We start from the raw sequence: 20026 nt of genomic DNA, 5'->3' as shown, positions 1-20026 counted from the left end.
TTGGGTTTAAGATATACCCGTTTCAGGTCTCAGGATATGTTCCTTGACCAAGTTTCATGCTCATAGGATAAGAGTTGAGTTGTGAACTATGACTCCCGTATGTCTAAATCCAAAAACGTCTTTGAGTGAATGATGGAAAATCTCTTAATTAAATATTTTTTAAGTGAATATTAATTTCATCGATACAGTTTTTTTAATTATATCACCGTTAACGTTACATGAAATACTGAACGCAAAATTACAGCTCGAACGTTGAAGTAATTCTGATGAAATACTTGAAAATTAAAAAGTTTCTGCAGCAAAATTCCAATAAGTTGATATTTGTATGTAATTATTAACGTTAGGGCTTAAATTTTACATCAAAGGTATTTTAAGCTTATGTAATACACTTAATTCGCAACATGAAATTTAAATTATATAACACATATTATATGATAATATAAAGTTCTCTACTATATTTAAAAATTTATTAAGAATCGTTAGTTTCCGACTATTTTACTTTTAAGATTAAAGCCGTATTGACTTACAACGCACGTGGCGAAACAAAATTTCGCGTTAGTAGGCATTGATCATCTTACAATAACTTGAAGTAGAAAACAGATTCTACCTAGCAAAGGGTTACGTTAACTTTAAATTTGTTTATATAAAATGTAGAGTGATTTTGTGATGGTTATTTTCTGTCATTAATTTCTTTAAGAATCCCGCATATGCGACAAGATATTCACAATGCAATGTTCCATGTGCCTCGTATACAACTTATCTGCCTATTTCGCCAATGTTTCGAGTTTTAGATACAATACAATTTATGAAGATGTTGCCATTTTCCGAAGAGAGCGTGAGAAAATATTTTAGGAAAACTGACTTTTTTTGTCTAATGTTTAATTTCAGTTTTCTTTCTTAACCTACGAAGTACTAATTCTATTTTGTTTAATCTGTTCGTATATTAGCTATGCTTCTAACGGTGAAATAAAAATGGAAATCGCTCCAATACTTTTTGCATTTGACATAAACAAAAATATTAGTATTTTATGAAGTTTGTCAACCAAGCACTTGAATATGAAGTAACTACTGAACCAGTCTTTCATTATTTACCCACAAATAGAGTTGTACAGCATCATTGAATATTTATGAGGTGGATTCGCGAGGAAATAGCGGGAACAAGGGAATAAATCTTATAATGTCAGCACTGAGTGAATCGGTGCACATGCAAATTTGACACACGGACAGGCAGACGTGACGGAACTTTGCTATCTATGGGAAATTCTGCATATATTAATATTTATAAGCGATTTTCATACATTGGTAAAACATTCGCAGTAGCAGAGCTGTTTAGTAAAATACCTAAGCGTAAAAATTTACTGGGGCTATTTGGACTGATAATGTTCTGCGTTGGGTCAGAAATATTTCTCGTTATTCCGCTAGGATTCGAACCTAGAATAGGGGTGCACGCTACGTGTAAGAACTCTACTGATATTACAAAGTAGTCAACTAGATAACAATTATTAGATTAACATACTTAACTAAACAAATGTTATTTGACTATAAAATCTTACATTCATCTTTCCTGTCAAATATGTCGCACTCATTTGTCTGTAATTAACTTTGTCTTTGGTAGACTAATACTCAATTTATTATCTATGACTCATTCATCATCTTACAAGTCGATAAACTTTTCTTCAAATGTATTCTTATATCAGTCGTTAACTCATCAGGCATCAAATTTCGTTTCGTTGCACTGTTTAGATATTAAAAAAATATTTAATGTAAGCATAATGGCTCATGGAGTTTGAACATGGCTGCTAATATAGTATCGAAAATACAGTTATAGAAAAATAATCTACCACTAGTTCATAGTAGAAAAAGTATTTTTGCTAGTACAAAATACTTTACTACTATATTATCCTGTGGGATTTTAAAATAGAATTAGGTAATGGATAATTCGACTTAGGATCCTTCAAGAAAAGTACCGATTCTTAAAAGCCCGTTTACATACTCGCAAGCCCTCTGAGAGTGTCCATCAATTAACAACAAGTGAGCCTCTTGCCCCACAAAAAGTATCTGAAAAAAAGGAATGATTATTTCCATATAACACTTACGAACCGGTTTGAGCATAACGTATAATTCGTCGAAAGACATACATAATGACTAATGCATGCCCGAGATACACATGTGTGTACTGTGTACATAAGAACGTGTGTGCAGGATCGAGTCTGCCCACGCGCAATACAATGTGTACTCTGAACGCGTTACTGTACGTGTATATACTATTTTAAAGTATTCAAGCATCTTTATTTAGTATTATTGAGAGCGTTTCGGTGTAATGTAAATGTTTTCAAAATCCAATACATCAGTACATATTAGGTGTCCAGAGGAGGCCTACTATTATTTCTCAACAATCAAATCAAGCGTCTCTGAACAGAGAGATTAAAAGGCTTGATCATTAAATTATTTTGTATGTTGGCGTAAATAAAAAATGAATTTTCTAACGAGCATTTTGAGTTCGTTTTATAACCAACGTACGTAAAAAAAACAAGTATCAAAAGGTATCCCGGCTTCGTGACTCGCTCTCGTCATCCATAGAATCTTGATCTTCGACTTTACTGCGATAACAATACTTCTCATGAACATTTGACACTAATTCCCTCCGTATTGCAATAACCTAAAGTCGTATTTGGCGTGACTATAATAACAACAAGTGAAGTTGTTCAATAATTCACAAGCGATTCAGATAATTTTAACAGAGCTGTTGTCAAGGTAAACTGGAAGTTTAAATCTAAATATCAAATAATGTGGTAATTCTGGATTTTAATTTCGTTTACAGTCTCTTTTACGGTATTTGTGAGGTAACGTCTTATAATTTAAGTTGCAACTCCAATGTACAAAAATTAGCATGTCGCAAGTATGGGAAAATGATTTAAAAGTATAATATGTAAACTCAAAAAAAATATGTTTCAAGCTGCTTATTCGGCAACTGGATCAACTGGAAAATGAATTCATTTCATTTTGTTTAGCCAATATTCGTTTAGGTTTCTACTTTAAAATATCAACGAGTCTTTTCGAAGGAGATAAACAAATTAAATGGATTGGATGGTCACATTTAACCCACACACACCTCAACTAATAAATTATTAGTAAATGTCTTGGTTAGTCATGTACTACTTTTAGTAGTAAACTTTTCGTATAGTATATAGTGTAATCCGTTTTGGCTATATTTTTTAATTAAAACATTGTAAATGTTATCTTTTAAAAAAGCTGTGTAGTGTCAATAAACTGTTAAATATATATAGTTTAAATACATATTACTTTTCACATATCAGAATTGTGAAATTTCTCTATACCACAAGCAAATGTTTTATGTATACATTTGATGTTATACCAAAGATTTCGTACTGTTTTACTTTATACATTTCCGCGTTCGATGGGCAAGTTACATTCACCATTACTAAATAATACCAAAAAGTGCGTAAACTGAATTCAGTGAATCTTTAAACAACCTAGAACTATCAGAATTTTTAAACATAATCGTCTTGTTATTAGATTTGTTTTTCCCATTTAATTTCATTTATTTGAGTCAATTACTTATCTTTATTAAACGCTGGATGGATTCTCTTAGTCCTCTTAACTTATGAGTCAGTAGTTTTAAAACAGTTCTGTGCCAAGAGCGAAGTTGTGATCACGCCTCATGAATTATGGTTTAAGTTAATTGATTTACCGTCTGCCAAAAATCGTAAGTTCAACGTTCAATAAAAAAGTTTTGTATGTGATATTGTTGGACTTAATATTTTAGTGTTATGATCTATTTTAGGATTCTAAGCACATACATTACGCGAGGTTGTCAACAAATGTTTGAGAACTAAAAGTGATATCGAAGTATTTTATAGAAAAATATAGGTCCGGTTCTACCAGAGAACAGTCTCATGAAAATAGGCAGTTTATGAGGTATGGGACACATTTATGTACCTATAATGTCTTACCTAAATGTAAATATAATAATGTTGGTTTAATTTTTCTAAATTAGTTTTATTGAACGATAAATACGTGTTTGAACCATTGTTTATTCATTCACTTGGAGGTTCTGGGTTCAAATTAAAGTACTATTTCACACACCCTTTAACATGCTCACACTTTCTCACACAACCACACAATCCATACACCACCAAGCTTGAGTAATATTTTGTTTGTTACTAAAGTCGTAGAATATAGTCAACTGTATTTTATTTTTTTATTTAATTACTAGTAATCTTACAGCTAACATACACATTATAAAACAAAATACTTAGTCAATACAGAAAGCCAAAACAGTTTACATAGATTAACAATATATATGTAACAGAAAACAAGTAAGTACATTTACGGACAAAATATATTTAAAAAAACTAAAAAAAACTGAAATTTAGCATTTGAAACAGCAAATGATAATTAATATTTTAAATTACTGCTTACACAAAATCAGAGTCTTCCTCACATCCTCACATCTTTTATGGTGAGGTGGAAAATATCAATATTCTCATAGTTGGTGTCATAGTTAGATAAAACCCGAAACATTGGCGAATTATGTAGGTAATTCGATTTCGTACGAGGCACATGGAATGCTAAACATTTGCTATGTGCGACTGAAAGCTGCCTTTCCACAGGACTTCCATATTCCTATTACAATCACCTCACACAGGTGGTCATATAATATATAAAAAAATCCTAATTGCAAAACACTCATAACCGTATACATATGTGTAAATAAATAATAATAGGAACATTTTCAAAATGTGTACCATATGAGACATCATATATAGTGACACATTCAGCAGATCTAGGATATAATTATAGCCTTTGCGTACATTAAGTGCGTTACACTTATAATTAAAATAAATTATTTAAAAGGAACACACTCAACACGTTCAAGAAAAGAGCGTAACAATCCCTAACTAGTTGACAACACACCCGCTAGAACCATGGCGTTGCAGATATACATGGACGTCAATTATCACTATATTTAAAGGAACCTTTGCTCCTTTGCCTCCTGTCCCATAAAAAAAACACGACGAAGTGATTTATGAATTGATCGAAAGTGATCACATATCAAGAATAGATAAATTTTGACGTAGAAACACGCTAAAATGTAAAGAATCTTCTCGATCTTAAAACATTTCTTGGTGCATTTGAAAAGGAAGTCGACTTTCAATAGTGAATTTCAAAAATTGCCCTGATATTTGATAACAACGTTGTCTGGCGCGTGGTTTGGCGCCGCGCGGTCTGTTGTATGCAAGTTCAAGTCCACCCCCTCCCCCCGGCGGCTTGCACCCCATCCCCCGCGCATTTCAACCCCGCCCGCACACTGCACCCGGTAGGGTTATTACGAATAGCAACCGGTATCTGATCGCGCGATCACAACTATTTGGGGTATGATGTTTATTACCAAACGTTTAATTTGCATTTATTTTTTACTATTGCAGTTTGATCTAAGCTATTTTAAAAGCCCTAACATTAGCATCCTGCTGTACCCACAACGGGCCCACCACCATTCCACACGGGCGTCACAAAAATTAACTAAATAACGTTTCACTAAAGCCTGATAGTGAAATAATTACTTTAATAAGTATCTATATCATTTTACATAAATCAATTTACTGATTAATGACAAAAACCTCGTTTGTCAACAATAATCGCTCAGCATTACAAGTCTCGCACTTGCCTGAAGGTCCGTAATAATGTTGCCTTGCACACGGCGCCCTCCCGTAGCGATGCTTAGTTCAGCGTTTGACTAATTTTGTACTTTGCTCTTTTGTTGCCAGGCATAACTTGTACTTTATAATTATGCAATTTTATGCATGTCTCTCGGTGGGGGATTTTTTCGTATTCTTACTTTTACACTGGTTTCTTGCAATATTTTTTACTATAGTATTTTTCTCTCATTTAATATAATATGGATAAAAAATATCGTAGTTTTTCTATAATATCAACTCGTTTATTGTTCAAGCGTTGATACATACGATTTTCTATATAGATATACGAGATTTCTTCATAACTTATCTATGCATCGCCTCCAAGCTTTCGCTTCGTTTTATTTTTTATATCCTAAAAGGAGAGCTCTGGGAAATTGGTGAATAAGAAAAAAGATTCTTGAATTAAACAATGAGTTGGTAATAGTATTTCCGTAGATTTCTAGGGTAAACTTTGCCTATATTTGAATGAAAACTAAAAGCTCGCATTATTTTCCACACTCAATTTTTCTAAGTTTTTCTTCTGTAATACAAATAGGTAGATGATTTTTTTTATTAATATACTTAAAATTAAAGCTTTATTTCATAGAACTGGTTTCCTACTGTTGTAAGAATACATCTATTTCAATCAAATAGTTGTTGTGTTGCTCCGGATACACATTTTACATGAAATAAACTTTGATATGTGAGAAATAGTGTAATGCACAAACGATACAGTTTGAATGTAAAAGAACAATAATTTCCATAATAAATCTTTGACTGAACTAGGAGTGTTATATTTGTAGTAGTGTGGCGACTTATGCAATGTATCGACATTTTTAGAAGTGGCCGCAGGTCGCCTTATGGCTCCGTCGAGACAATAGTGTTGCCAGTCTGAATACAAAGGAGCCATATATTGCTATCTGATTCTTTTATGCTTTAACTAACATAAATATATGTATAATAACGTACTAGATAGTTGTGACTTTCGTAAATTTCAAGGGTCTATTTAGCTTACCTTACAATAGTTAAGAGCTTTATATAATCTTGCTCAGTTTCGAACCCAGGACAGTGATTATATCTTACTGATTTCCACTTTACAGCTGATTAGCTGCTTGCCTATTCTAGAAGATAAACATTTTTATTTCATCAACATTTTAACAACAAATTACTTATTGTAACAACAATGTCATGTCCGGTGATTAATCTCCGTAAACACGAGTTTTTAACTGTTAATTTATTTGTATTTTGTTTCTGACATAAAACAAAAATCGTTTTGTTATAGGCATGGGCGGAGAAGCGTGCGCGTGCGCTCCTGTTCCACCTCGGCCACTCGCTGCGCCCGAACCGGACCAGCTATATGACCATCACTCCTCAGAAGAAGAATTAGAGGTATATAGAAACCTTGCGTTTATTTTTGGCACGCTTTTGTTAGTTGAAATATTAGTTAGAGAAAGATTTGTTAAACTAATTTATGGTGTTTTCCGACCAAATGATTTCGTGCAATATTTTTTAAGTATTGTGTATAGTGTTTGATACTGAACTTTGCAACTGTGTCTAAAAATTAATAATTATCTCGGTTATCATAATCTGTCACCTTAGTGTATAATAGGTTATTTGGAAATAATCCCTAATTATATCATAGGTCCGTTTATGGTTTGAACCACGCCTTTATGTACCTCTAACATGAACAATATCTACAATCGAATAACCAATAGTTTTATGAACTGGTTTCTTTATAGCTATCGTTAAACTTAAGACCTACCCGATGTTTTATTAACGCATACGAATACTAGACAAAATCGTAAATATAAAGGGAAATGGGCATAGCAATTGGAAGTAGTGGTCAGTGATTTAAGCCTTTAATTTCATCTAAATAACAAAATATTTATCAAATTGGTCTGGAAATACCTCCCAATGTTTCTTCACTCATTCATCTTCTACTAACTACTGTGTCTGTACTATAAATCAATTAATTTTGAAATCACACGCAATTAAAACTAATGAGGCGACCGTAAAATCGAATAGGTGCTGTTATTAAGATTGTAGTAACCTTCACATTGATTTGTGACCTTGACTACATCTTGTTCGAACATTTATTACGATCACGCGCACCTATTCTGACGTTCATTTCAATATTTAATAGTAACTAATCACAATTTTAAACATCAGCCGTAAATAATACCTAATAATGAATGGAGATTTTACTCCCGTCGAAAGCATCTTGTTTAGGTTTGATATAATATTGAGAAAGTTAACTTTATATAACTTCGTTAAAATCCCTAGACCTTGTGCCTAGGTGTCTGTGCGTGTCTGAACAACAAACAGCTCTCGTGTCTTTGATGTTTGCTAAGCTTTACAAGAGCTTTCAACATATTGGCTTTGCAGCCACCTAACGCAATCTAACATTACATCTTCGTTCTTAAGCATTTTTCTTTGCTCAAAGGTCACCGCTTTGTAGATTTTATCTCATAGTTCAGTTCCATCTTTGAATAGTTTACAAAAGTAGGTTGGCTGATAAGTGATAAACTCTTGACGGTACATATCAATTTCCATATGAAAAATAGGAATACAATTCGATAACGAAGTTCCCTTCGAGACCGTGTATCTAATTCGTAGCCGAGCTAAGTTAGTTATACCTTGCCAAGCGACCGCCTCCTCGCATGCCACATTAATTCTGTACGACACACCGCAACTAAATTAAACCCTCCCTTCCACCCAGGATGCTGTCACAGCAATCGTAACCACCCCACGTCAAGGGAACTATTATGACATTCGAAAGTACCGTATACGAAAACCCTCCATTCACCAAAAGGACAAATATATTCGCATTTGCCGAAGTGGGCCGATATTAACATTAGTGTTGCCATTCCTTCGAATCTCGCTGTATACGAAATTGCTTTTTAAAGACCCATTGTTTGCAAGCTATGCATCTAGTAAATTACAAAACATCTTAGAAAAGTTAATGTAACAAAGAATTTTATAAAACAAAACAATTATCAGTTATATTTTATGGATTATCTTGGATCCGTTATTAATTGGTACAAATAACTAAGCTAAGCTAAAAATTCAATTTAATCCAATTAAAGCAAACATAGGTTAAAAACGCTTAGCAATTTAATTCGTTTCAGAAGAATTCGGGATAGCAAATTGGATTAACAAGGATTCAAAGAGAAGAATGAATTCCGAATAGAGCTAATATTACGTAGAATAAAAATATCAGGGTGAACGCCCTCCCGGCCTCAGTCTGGCAAAAATTAGTTAAACAAAAGAAAGACATGCAGAGTTCTCACGCCGCGCCACCTGCTTTTATAGATACTCCCCGGCATTCCTCTCCCGCAGCCAAATCAAAATAGTTTATTAGTCTATTGTTTTAAAGCCATGTGCCATCCACGATTGAAAGCTTATCGACTATAACCATTCGTTGAGGCATTTAACTTTGAATTGTTAAAATCGAATACTTATAAGGAAGTCGAGCGAAAACAAAACGTGACTTTTTCGGGATAATTTTAGAACTGTGACAACAAGTCAGTAATTATTCTATTAAACTTTTATTTTCGCAAGTGTAATGCTTTTGTTTTTCATCCACAAAATGCTGGACTAAGACTGGATAATAGCGGAGTCATTAAAGTGAATTACACGTAGAATTACATTTGAACACGGCACAGTACTTGTACTTGGGTATACACGTATTACTCAATGTCGGAGTTGTAACTTTGTGACGCGTAAGGCTGGAAGGTAGTCATTTGCGATATCAAAGCGGCGGAGGTGCAGGGTATGATTACGAGGGAGCTTGTAGTGTGACGTGGATCCGGGGAGTGCCCTTCCTGCCCCTGCCACATACCCTCTCTGCCTCATTGTTGTCCCTTCAAGAGGTGCCGGTGAACTGAAACATAATTGCGACAATCTATAGCTCAACTTTGTAACATATACAAACGTATTTCACAATTACAGAATACATGAAGATTGTATCTATGACTAGATTGGCAATTGCAGCGCTAAGTAGCACCAACATAATCCCGTAATACATGATATGTCCGCGTTGAATGGTTTCATTGTATTCGTACTCAGAATGCCGGTACAATTATCTTAAACGCCACTTTTCATGACTACGTAAATACCTACTCATCTTCAGTTTAAGCTATTTTCCTTGTGCTGCTGAAAAGAGAATAAACAGTCTACCTACGTTTTGTTAAGCTTTCCTTTTTTTGTCTGCTGCTTACATAACATTTGTTTATCTTCCGCTCGGTTGGAAAATTAGAAATTCTTTTGTCTGTGCTTTAATTGTAAGGAATAAACGGACAATGGTTAATAGGTTTCTTATGAAATGGATCGTGTGAGATAATACTCTGGCTGACGACTCTACAATGTGTTCCTATTGGGCGGCTGTCAATAGACACAATAGTGAACCATTGAGATCCTGTGCCTGCCTTATCTATGCTTATCCCTTAGCAGAAACTGCCTATCGAAAGGATTTCTTATCGGGCTGTCTAATGTTTTAATATATAATCATAATCGGCTTGATGTTAACCCGGCTAAGTAAAATTAAACATTAGAAGAATGTTTCGTCAGATTAGGTCGGCTCTATGTTTATAAGTCGGCGTGTCAAAGACGTTCTAGAAACTTCCAATTTGAGCCGGCAAGAGATGGACGTGAGTAATTTTTAGCTAACTAAAATTTGCAGCGGGTTTAGTGTAGCCGGATGATCTCTTTGTGTTCCAGTGAACCGTAAAATTTGGCCGAGACCCGACACACCCGTCGCGCCCTCCGCAGCTCCACAACGAAACTTTGCTGTAAATTACTTAAGTTTAAGTTTCTCGTCTTATTTTACTTTTGCGCCATTGTATAGTTTCGTAAATGAATAGAGCTGAACTGTTTTTTATATCATTTTAAAATAGGCCGTAAATATTATACATATTCACGAAATGAAGCAGAGATTAGGTTACCCGATATTGAATACAGTCGTTAGTAATATATGCCATTAGATTCCGGTCCCTCACTGAGTGTACACCGTTTTTTTGGTAGACTCTCGTATCCATAATAAATGAGCGGGCAGCCGCAGCGTTTTCGCGAGCTATTTCCAGCTGTTTTTTTCTCCTGTAAGGGTGCGGGTGGGGGGCGGTGACTCCGGCCATTAATTCAGCCGTGTAATGACGCGACGCTTTGATGGACGAGAATTGCGAGTTCTGCAATTACATGCTGAAATATTCAGTGAAGACGTCGCAGCCCGCCCGCTCCTAACTACCGCTTTTCTTTTCTTTCCGTCGTCCCGTTCCCCTCTACGCCGCCCGGAGCGAAACGACTCGTTTTGATTCAAGACATTACGAGTTGAGTGACTATTTTTTGTAACGCTGCCGGGCCCGTTACGGCGGCTTCCGCTCTCGACTCGAGAATACGCCTGCATTCACAATTCATATACTTTTTTTGCGGAATTCAAGTTGAATTACGGCTCGCCTCCCGAATCCCGTCGTAGCATGCACTCATATCGGAGCAATGGGCTTTGGACAGGTGATCAACGGTGGGCCGAGCGGTGACAGCGGCGTGGCGGGTGGGGCGACGCGTGCTGAGACGCGGCGGCGTGGTGCCTCTTCGCCGGCACGTGCAGCGCCAGAGAAGCGCCGCTGGCCAGCGCACCCTTATGACGAGGACACGCCCTCGCGGGCGCCGTCAGACGACGACGACGACACTAAGGTTCGCCATCTAACCTCCACTGCTCATTGTCCACATTAACACTACCGCGACACCTGCTTCGGGGTCTACCGGGGCCTTACAATAATCAGGTATTTATAGGTAGTATCAGATATATAGGTTTACGTTTCATAACAAGCAAACGATCCACTTTTTCCATTCCTACAACTGTTTGTCTCTGTTTAGCGAGCGATATTCTACATTCCAATAAACAGATGAGCGGAGAAATCAAATCAAATATATACATATCTGACGTTTCACTTGAGATTGTTACATTACACTACAGTAACCTACACAAAATCTACACTGTTGCTCTTTCACATTATCCAGAATATTATAGAAATTAATTACATAACGTTGGAAGTTAGGAACCATGGCATACCGCTTCCGATACAGTTGTGTGACTTTGTAATTCGTTGTGTTTCAGGTGGAGACGCCTGTGCGATTTCGCACGTCGCCGCCTCTAGAGGCGCTGAAACCGCGGCGTGAACCGTGTGCGTGTGCGCCGCGATCACCCCGCCGTCGTCGAGCTCCGCTACCGCCACCGCCGCGTAGACACAGACCCGCGCTTGACTTTGATAAAATGCAACAGGTTATTACTATTTATTCTTCACATAGATTCATTCAATTTCATATTAAATTTTCTTCTGTTTAACGTGTTCCTCATCGAGGTATTCCATAATTTTTTTATTGTCATTAGCGGATAACGCTCGCTGCAATATACTTTTATCTATGACCGTTTGGCACATTCTAAATATTACTTTTGAAAATCGTTTAAAGTCTCAAATAGTAATATATCAGTAGACATACAGATCTTTAAATACTGGTGCAAATCATATTTGTTTACACAATTTACCCCTTGCACGTGCAACGCCATCTAGCGATAAACACGTGTGCGCTTGTGATCTGTGTAAAATCCTTATTACTGGGGCTTTAATGTGTTATAGACATTTTAACACACCCTCCTGTTAGACTATAATTTTTGTATGTTCTTGAATAAACAAGCCCCGTTATTTATACAAACAAAAATAGTCAATACAAAACCTATCGTTATTACAATGTATCATGACATAGAATATTAAGAGAGTTTAATCCTTGAGAGTACTGTAACAGTTCTACACGGTTTTTACAGAAAATATTTTTTTTAAGGATGTTATGTTTATTTACCCTAAAGTAGCAGAGGTATGCGGGGCTCAACCCACACCAGAATCTCTGCTACTCAGAGGCTAGGCAATACCCACTAAAGCCACCTCGGGTAGCTTCTACAAGGCCGCGTTAGAGACGCTCCGGGATCGCTCACGCATTCTACTAGGCTTAGGCTTTTAGCTGGAGGTTGTAGCGCCAACGGTTTTTTAAACCAAGTAAACGGTAAATTATTAATTCGATGGACCTTAAAATATATATCTGTTTATTTATATTATAACGCCTTCCGGAAGGAGTAGGTAGAGACCCCTGTCGCTTCATCCACTTTCATGACATTCACCATGCATGGTCGTTGGTTATAGGTACTATTAATTTGTTCCTTCTCTAGTACCATCCACGGTTGCCTTGTATATCCTACTTGTGAACCGCTTCTCATTCTTCTCTTCTACATGGCCAAACCACATAAGCATTCCTTTTCCTATCCCTACCACACATACTCCTTAACGCTCCAATTTCCACAGAATTTATTACAATTTTTTTTCTTCTCCCAAGCCCAACATTCACTCCCGTATGTTAACGGCGCGATAAGCTTAAGTCGAACGACAAGTCGAGTTTGATTTCTTGGCTACATATGTAATTCAATTCCCAGCATAGATTTCTCTTAAAATATATATGTAGATAAAAGCAGCTTTTCTTGAAAATATATAATTTATATAAGTAATGTCTGATACGTTAGTTTATTAACCGAGGTGACACACAATGGGTTGGCATATGCGTCCTTTCCCACACTGCATGTCGTACATGCCACATGCTATCCCCACACTCAATCCGACATTTTATATGTTAATTTTTAATTACATTTGCGTGCAATTATGCGGACTTGTTATTCTTAAGTTGCGTCATTATTTTATTTAGTTCACTTAATTTCATAAATAGACTGTGACTAGGCGATGTATGCAATTATAAAACATCTCAACGTGGCGTAGGGCAGACACTTTATATATCATTAATCTAGTATTGTATTTCGTTAAAATAGCTTTTACACATTAAGAAAAACACTTTTTGAACGGATTAAAGCTACGTTATTATTAAAAAAAAATCTAAATTTTAATTTTTTCCGACGGTAAAATTAAGAATTATGTAAATAATTATAAATTTTTTATAATAACATAGCTTTAATCCGTTCAAAAAGCGTTTTTCTTAATATCATTAATCTTTTAATATTTCTTTACTACTCGCTGAGAATCGAAACCCGGTTCTTTAGGTTTTACGTCGTATATATTTATAATGCCAGGGGGTTGTGAGATGACGTTTTCACTCTTTTTATACCTTAGCTTGTGTTTTTTGTCCGACAATTGTATGTAAAAAATGTGTGTAAGTAATATGGGAAAAAAATAAAATCATAAAATGAATTATCATTATTTTTACAACGAACTCTGAAATAAAACCTATGTCTATTCAATATATTGAGTGAAAAATTATTCGCATTATGGGATTCTAAGCATGAAGCATTTCAATTAATATTCCCTGCGTTAAAGCATCAATGAATGAACACTAATTAAAAAGCCCATAATCTATACTTATTAACATACGTTATATCATACATAAATAACCTCAGTACTTGATGGTTATATTCGTATAGGTATATATCATTACGAAAATATATGTATTTTATTACACACAGAAGAATGTACAAGCTAATAATACGTTTGTAACAAAACTAATAGTTGCAGTATAGTGGAGTAACATTGGCTATAATTATTTCCAAAATAATATAAATTCTCAATATCCAGGTATTCTAGCGAAACCGTGGCAGTTCGCTAGTTAAAGAGAGTGGCGGAGAGTTTATTCCCAGTTCTTCTCTTCCGTTCTACGCCCTTGATTTGAGAACTGGCAGTAAATGTAAAATTGGAAGCATTGTATATAATGTATTGTATGTAACTATAGCTTACGCTCTTCCGTATTCCGCGATTCCTTTTGCAGTTAGGCTATGGAATTCACTTTCCGTCCCTATTCGCTTAGCTCCTTCTCTATCTTCCTTTAAATTTCTTCTGTATATACAGTGCCTTTCCACTTTTTTTATTACTATTTTATATTTTATATTACTTATTTTATTAACTACTAACTGACGTGAGACTTATCTTAAATTATCGTGATTTTTACCTCCAATTTTTAATGTATCATCTTTTTAGTTTAGTTTGTTTTCTTGTTCCCGTTTAGTTTTGTCTTAATAAATGTGTGTAACATGTATTTTTACACTACTTGCCTATCTTATGTAATTTGATACATTTTTATTTTTTCTTTACTCACAATGGTTGCCTGGAAGAGATCGCTCGAAAGCGATATCGCGATAGGCCGCCAGTTGCCCTCCTTTTGATTTAATTATGTACAATTTTTTTTATATTTTAGTGTAACGAAGTGTAATAAATATATTTCTTTTTTATTGACGTTCATAAGTGTACATTGTGTTACCTATATGAATAAATCATTTTTGACTTTGACTTTAGTAGAAAAAGTTTCTGCTAAACAACTTTAATAGTGTTATTAATATTTTTAGCTGTACTATATTGTAATTTATAAAAAGTGATTTATATATATTTTATATATGTATATAGATTTACATATATCGATACGCCCACGCTATCTTTAAACGTAACAATAGTCTGGAACAGTTGGTGTCTGAAATTTAAAAAATCTTGTAACATTTAAGAGACTATTTCCCAGTTCTGAAAACACAAAATTAAAATAAACCGCTTATCTCGGCGTCAGTGACCTTTATATGCGGGCAATACTTTACCACCAATACGCCGTAAGCTCACAATGCAAACCTATTATAATGCGAAAGAATAAGCTGTCAATATAGAATCATTAACTCTATAAAAAGTTGGCTGTGTTTAAGTTCAATGGTTGTTTATTATGATTTGGGACTTTTAAATATATTTAAAGATATTATTTGTATTAATATTAATCCATCGTAATAAAATCAGATACTATTGTAAAGAACAAATAGCAATTGAATTCCAAAATCTCGTACGTTGTCGCGCGTATACCATACAAATGTATAGTCAATATAATAGAGACAAAAAACAGTATAACCTCTTTTTATTATGATATACAAATACGCAAACCAGAATTAACTCAAGATAACAAACATAGAGGACGATAAACATCGAAATAGTCGACTCCTAACTAGAGTAGACTAAATTAGCCGGCGACATTTTGATAGTAAATCCTTTGTCATAGTAAAATCGATTTCACGTACACATACATGGGGTCCTGCGATCCTATGCTCGGTGTCCTCAATGAGGTCTCCAACCACTCAATGGCCGCGATGCGCGCGCACTCTACACCTCACTGTACTACGACCATAAGATGCATTATTGATATCGATTGTCAACTCACCCTTTTTAATTGAAAATCAGGGGATAACTATATTTCTATACAGTCATAGGGGAGTTCTAAAGTCTATTTAAACTTTAATATTTATCGTTTGCGAATGGTAACAAAAACTATACTTTAACCTTATAAAGAGCCTTAAGCCGGTGTTACGGTCTTGTTTAAATTGCTAAATTTTCAAATACAGAGCAGTGACCTCGCACAGGATATTAAAATTGTCATCCCCTACTCATTCCCAAGGTAATTATGCCAATTTCTTCTGCAAAAACCAACCTAGGAGTTCAGGCTCCTCTCTTTAGAATTCATCGGTACATATCCGGTGCTGGATATATTCGATAGTGGGCTGATTGGTTTTAAAGAAAGCATTAAATGACTATCTCGAACCTAATCCGGATTTTTTCTGCTTACCTAAATTGTCATACATTTTAGATAAATAATTTTTAACAAACCGTAGAATTAGTACTATGTATGATGTGGTAAATAAATAAAAAGTTTTCGTATTTATCTTAGTTTGGTTACCGGAGAAAAATACATGATACAATATGTAAAATCTAATCCGACTTTAAAATTAAGGACGATATCGAAGTACGATAATCTATGTAGGCTTCCAAGTACGTGTCCTATATTTCATAGATATGTTTCATTGTCCACAAATTTCTCGCAAACTGAAATTTATGAATTAAATCATTCCAACTTAGGGAGTTTAGATTCATAAAATCGGTTTAGTAGTTTTTCTGGAGAGAGATTTATGAATCTAGGTGAATAATATTGACTAGTAGGTAGTTTAGGTCGTTTTTATTTTGATACATTTTTTCTATAAAGAGTGGTTCTTGGAAACACATTATTATTGCAACAACGCGTAAATAGGCAATATTAAACATATGTTTATATGCAAGATTGTAAGCTGGGGTTGGCATGTTGTTGGTCGCTCGTAAAATGAAACCATAATTGATCGTAAGTGTCAAATGTCGTGGCTAAACTTTAATACATTTCTATTTTTAGCCCGTGATTAACCACGAACCCTTTTACATAAAGTACTGGACAAAATTGCGTTCATGTTAAGTGTCCTTATTACACTGTTAATAAACTTTATTTTATTTCTAATAACATTATTATTGTATACATTATATACAATAACATTAACAAATTTAAATTTATTTTTCAGTTAAAAGTGGGCGGTGGTGGCGTGCGATCATGGCGCGCGGTTGGTGGCGCGCACGGCGGAGAACTCTCCGTCTTCTGTTGGTGAGCCGCGCGTGTCCCCGCACTCGAGCACACTGCTGGTAAATGTTTTTGTTGTTTTTTCACTGATCCAGTTTGCCAAACAGATTTACATTGTATATCTGTATTACTGTAATACTAACTTTACAATTTTGTCATACGTTTTGTTTTTCTTTCCAGAAATTGTGAGTCGCTCGCAATCAGTACAGTTTCCCAAGGATCGTACCAAACCCCTACTGGGCCCGCCGTGACGCGTCGCGCCGGCGGCCGGACACAGGATTCCGCCCGTTTCGTGCGAAACATCGCCCGCCTCTATTTAGTCTATACTTATCCGTTAGCGCAATAAACTATATGTCGTATACACAGTGTTAGTAAGCGACGTTCGCACGAAACAATGCGACCGTCGCGTGCGCCGGACGACTGCTGACTATTCGACTTTCATATCATTGTATCGAATCGAGATCGCTCCAGTGTTAGTTCCTCTACACTCAAATAATGATCAAAGTACAAACTTACTGATAGATGTTAGTCGAGCGCCGGGTCGACCCGCCGACACTACGTAGTTTTTGGAAGTATTTACTCATTTTGAATACTGTGTTTAAACTGTTATAGTATATCGGGATGTGTGTATCGCTCGTCAAACTTCCAATTATGACGGAAACTGTGACAGTTTCGGTGATACCTGTAAGCGGTGGATTTTGTACGGAGCCATTGTTAGTTACATAACGAGTAATTTAAATTAGACATGACGGATGGTATGTTATAATCGGTGGTCCAAGCGGGGAGCGGTGAGCCCCGGGCGGGGCGCAGAGCCCCACGCGAGGTGCGCCAGGCCCCAAGCATGGACGCGGTCACGCGAGGCTTCAAATGCCTCGCTATTTGATCTCGAATTGCGACTGATACGCTGGCTGTTTGTGTTAAAACCTCACCTCTTGTATTTCTCTCCTTTCATTTAACACAAAATCTCGAGCCATGCGACGTGATTTCTTTATACATTATCGAAATGTTTTAACAGTTTTGTCGATTGATACGAACCCGCCGCGCCCTTTGTGCAATATGGCGTTCTCTATACATAGTATTTTTTACAGTCGTTTCGATTCCCGCTTTTTAAAAAGGTTTTGTATGTTTTGGGAAAGGGAAACGCGATGCGAGTGCTCGGGTCGGACGGGGAACGGGGGTGGGGACGGAATGGCGCGCGTGGTTCGTTCAAGTATCAAGATTATCGGTTGTACCTAGTTGTAACTTATGTTAGTTTATTTAGCAGGGCTAAAAAATCTGTTAACTCTTTGTTGTGTTATACCTAAACCAAAACTAAAACGTTATAAAATAAGAAAAAAAATGTGGTGCGAGTGAATTCAGTGAATTTAATGATAAAGACATTTAACAAATTTTCAAATTAATACGATAAAAGTACTAAGACTTTTTTTTAAATCGCTTGGATAAAGATTGTATGTACATAGTGTTAAGTGTAGGGTAAGTGCAGTCTTAGATGTAGTAGGTATAACAAATTGTATGGCGGAGGCGGCTCATTTGTTAATTTTCTTAATATTGTGTTATAATTTCTCGCTACGACCGACGTCACACTGACGCCTGCGCTCGCGTCGCTCGAGCCTCTGTCCCTGAGCATCGCTCGATTATTTTTATGCAAGTATTCAAGCAGGGGCTTAAAGCGACGCAGCGTTCAACAATCACTGGTGATATTTTACAAGATAATTTATATTTTGTTTTTATATATTGAATTAACAAGCGTAATAAAGAGTGAGCAATGGCACATCTTCACCCTTGTTTTATTTCAGAAATTACCCCTTAGGCCTTAAGGTAATAAAACGATTAGGGAATTATTAGTACAAATTAAAAGTTCAACCGAGGCATGATATAGCGCCCTCTAGCGTAGCGACGCTACTGAGATTATGATTTAAAAGCGACATCTATTAAATACAGATCTAAGAAATATATATGTACAGTTACATTACGACCTATCTTAACAAAATTTATAAACCCTAAACTCGAACCATGATGAATACGCATACGTATATCTCAATACTAAGTTTAGGGTTGGTTGTTCGGTTAGTTAATGTTTATTATAGTAGTTAGAACACATTAGGAAACAACATATGTAGACAAAATATATTATGTACCTATATGCAAGTTATAATTATAGAAGTAAATTCACGCATATGAAGAATCACACCGCGAAATGGTTTGTCGTGATCTCCCTTGGTCATCAAAGTCATGTTGAACTCCGCGGTGTAGGCCAGCGAGTCATCCTCCCCGTGCAGAGGTGCAATGGCGGGCTGACAGAAATTTCCTTGGACAGCTTTAGCAAGAGACCAGCAGGCAGACTCCGATGGAAGGTGGGCCAGTTTCTCACCAAATTTGGCAATGTTCTCTGACTTTGTCTTGGCTATTTCCCGTTTGACGACCTGGAGTTGTATGCTTTTGTTACGCTAGCTGACAGTCGCATCACAGGATGACGCTGCTTCCGCCCAGGCTTTAATGCATACTCGCTAACGGCGCAAAGCCGCCTTCCATTCCCTGGAGGATCACCTCGATAACAGAGTCAGCAACGGCACCTACCTAACCAAACGAAAAGCAAATGTGGGCCCATTAGTATTGGCCCAACGGGAGGATACAAAAAAGACCGCATTCCATCCCACTCTGATGATTTGTTGTGCCACACGCGGCGACAGCCCCCGTAGCGAGGCCGTAGAGGGTGACCATCTGGTATTTGTGTAATCGCAGGGACCATTTGCGTCAAGTCGTAAGCTAAAACAAAGTCGTGAAAGGATCTTCCCGCGTGATCAGTGGTTTTAGAGCCAAGCCAATCGGCACTGTGGGAGTTAACACAGCGGGCGGAACACTTTCGACCAGGGAATCATGTA

The 20026-nt window shown here is 36.2% G+C and overlaps 1 protein-coding gene across 1 annotated transcript in view; it reads left to right on the top strand.

Annotated features, from left to right (window-relative positions):
* Positions 1 to 18923, top strand: part of LOC123716965 — a 38966-nt gene extending 20043 nt beyond the window's left edge. The window contains exons 4-8 of the mRNA XM_045672688.1: positions 6982 to 7088; positions 11205 to 11387; positions 11812 to 11976; positions 17089 to 17206; positions 17325 to 18923. Of these exons, the coding sequence (XP_045528644.1) occupies positions 6982 to 7088; positions 11205 to 11387; positions 11812 to 11976; positions 17089 to 17172 (539 nt within the window). The 3' untranslated portion in view covers positions 17173 to 17206; positions 17325 to 18923. The remainder of the gene's footprint in view (positions 1 to 6981; positions 7089 to 11204; positions 11388 to 11811; positions 11977 to 17088; positions 17207 to 17324) is intronic.
* The last annotated feature ends 1103 nt before the right edge of the window (positions 18924 to 20026 follow it).

Source organism: Pieris brassicae, chromosome 12, assembly GCF_905147105.1.
Source record: "Pieris brassicae chromosome 12, ilPieBrab1.1, whole genome shotgun sequence".
In the NCBI taxonomy this organism is placed as follows: domain Eukaryota; kingdom Metazoa; phylum Arthropoda; class Insecta; order Lepidoptera; family Pieridae; genus Pieris; species Pieris brassicae.
The sequence above is the reverse complement of the archived record's forward strand: the minus strand, read 5'-3'. Positions and strand labels throughout refer to the sequence as shown.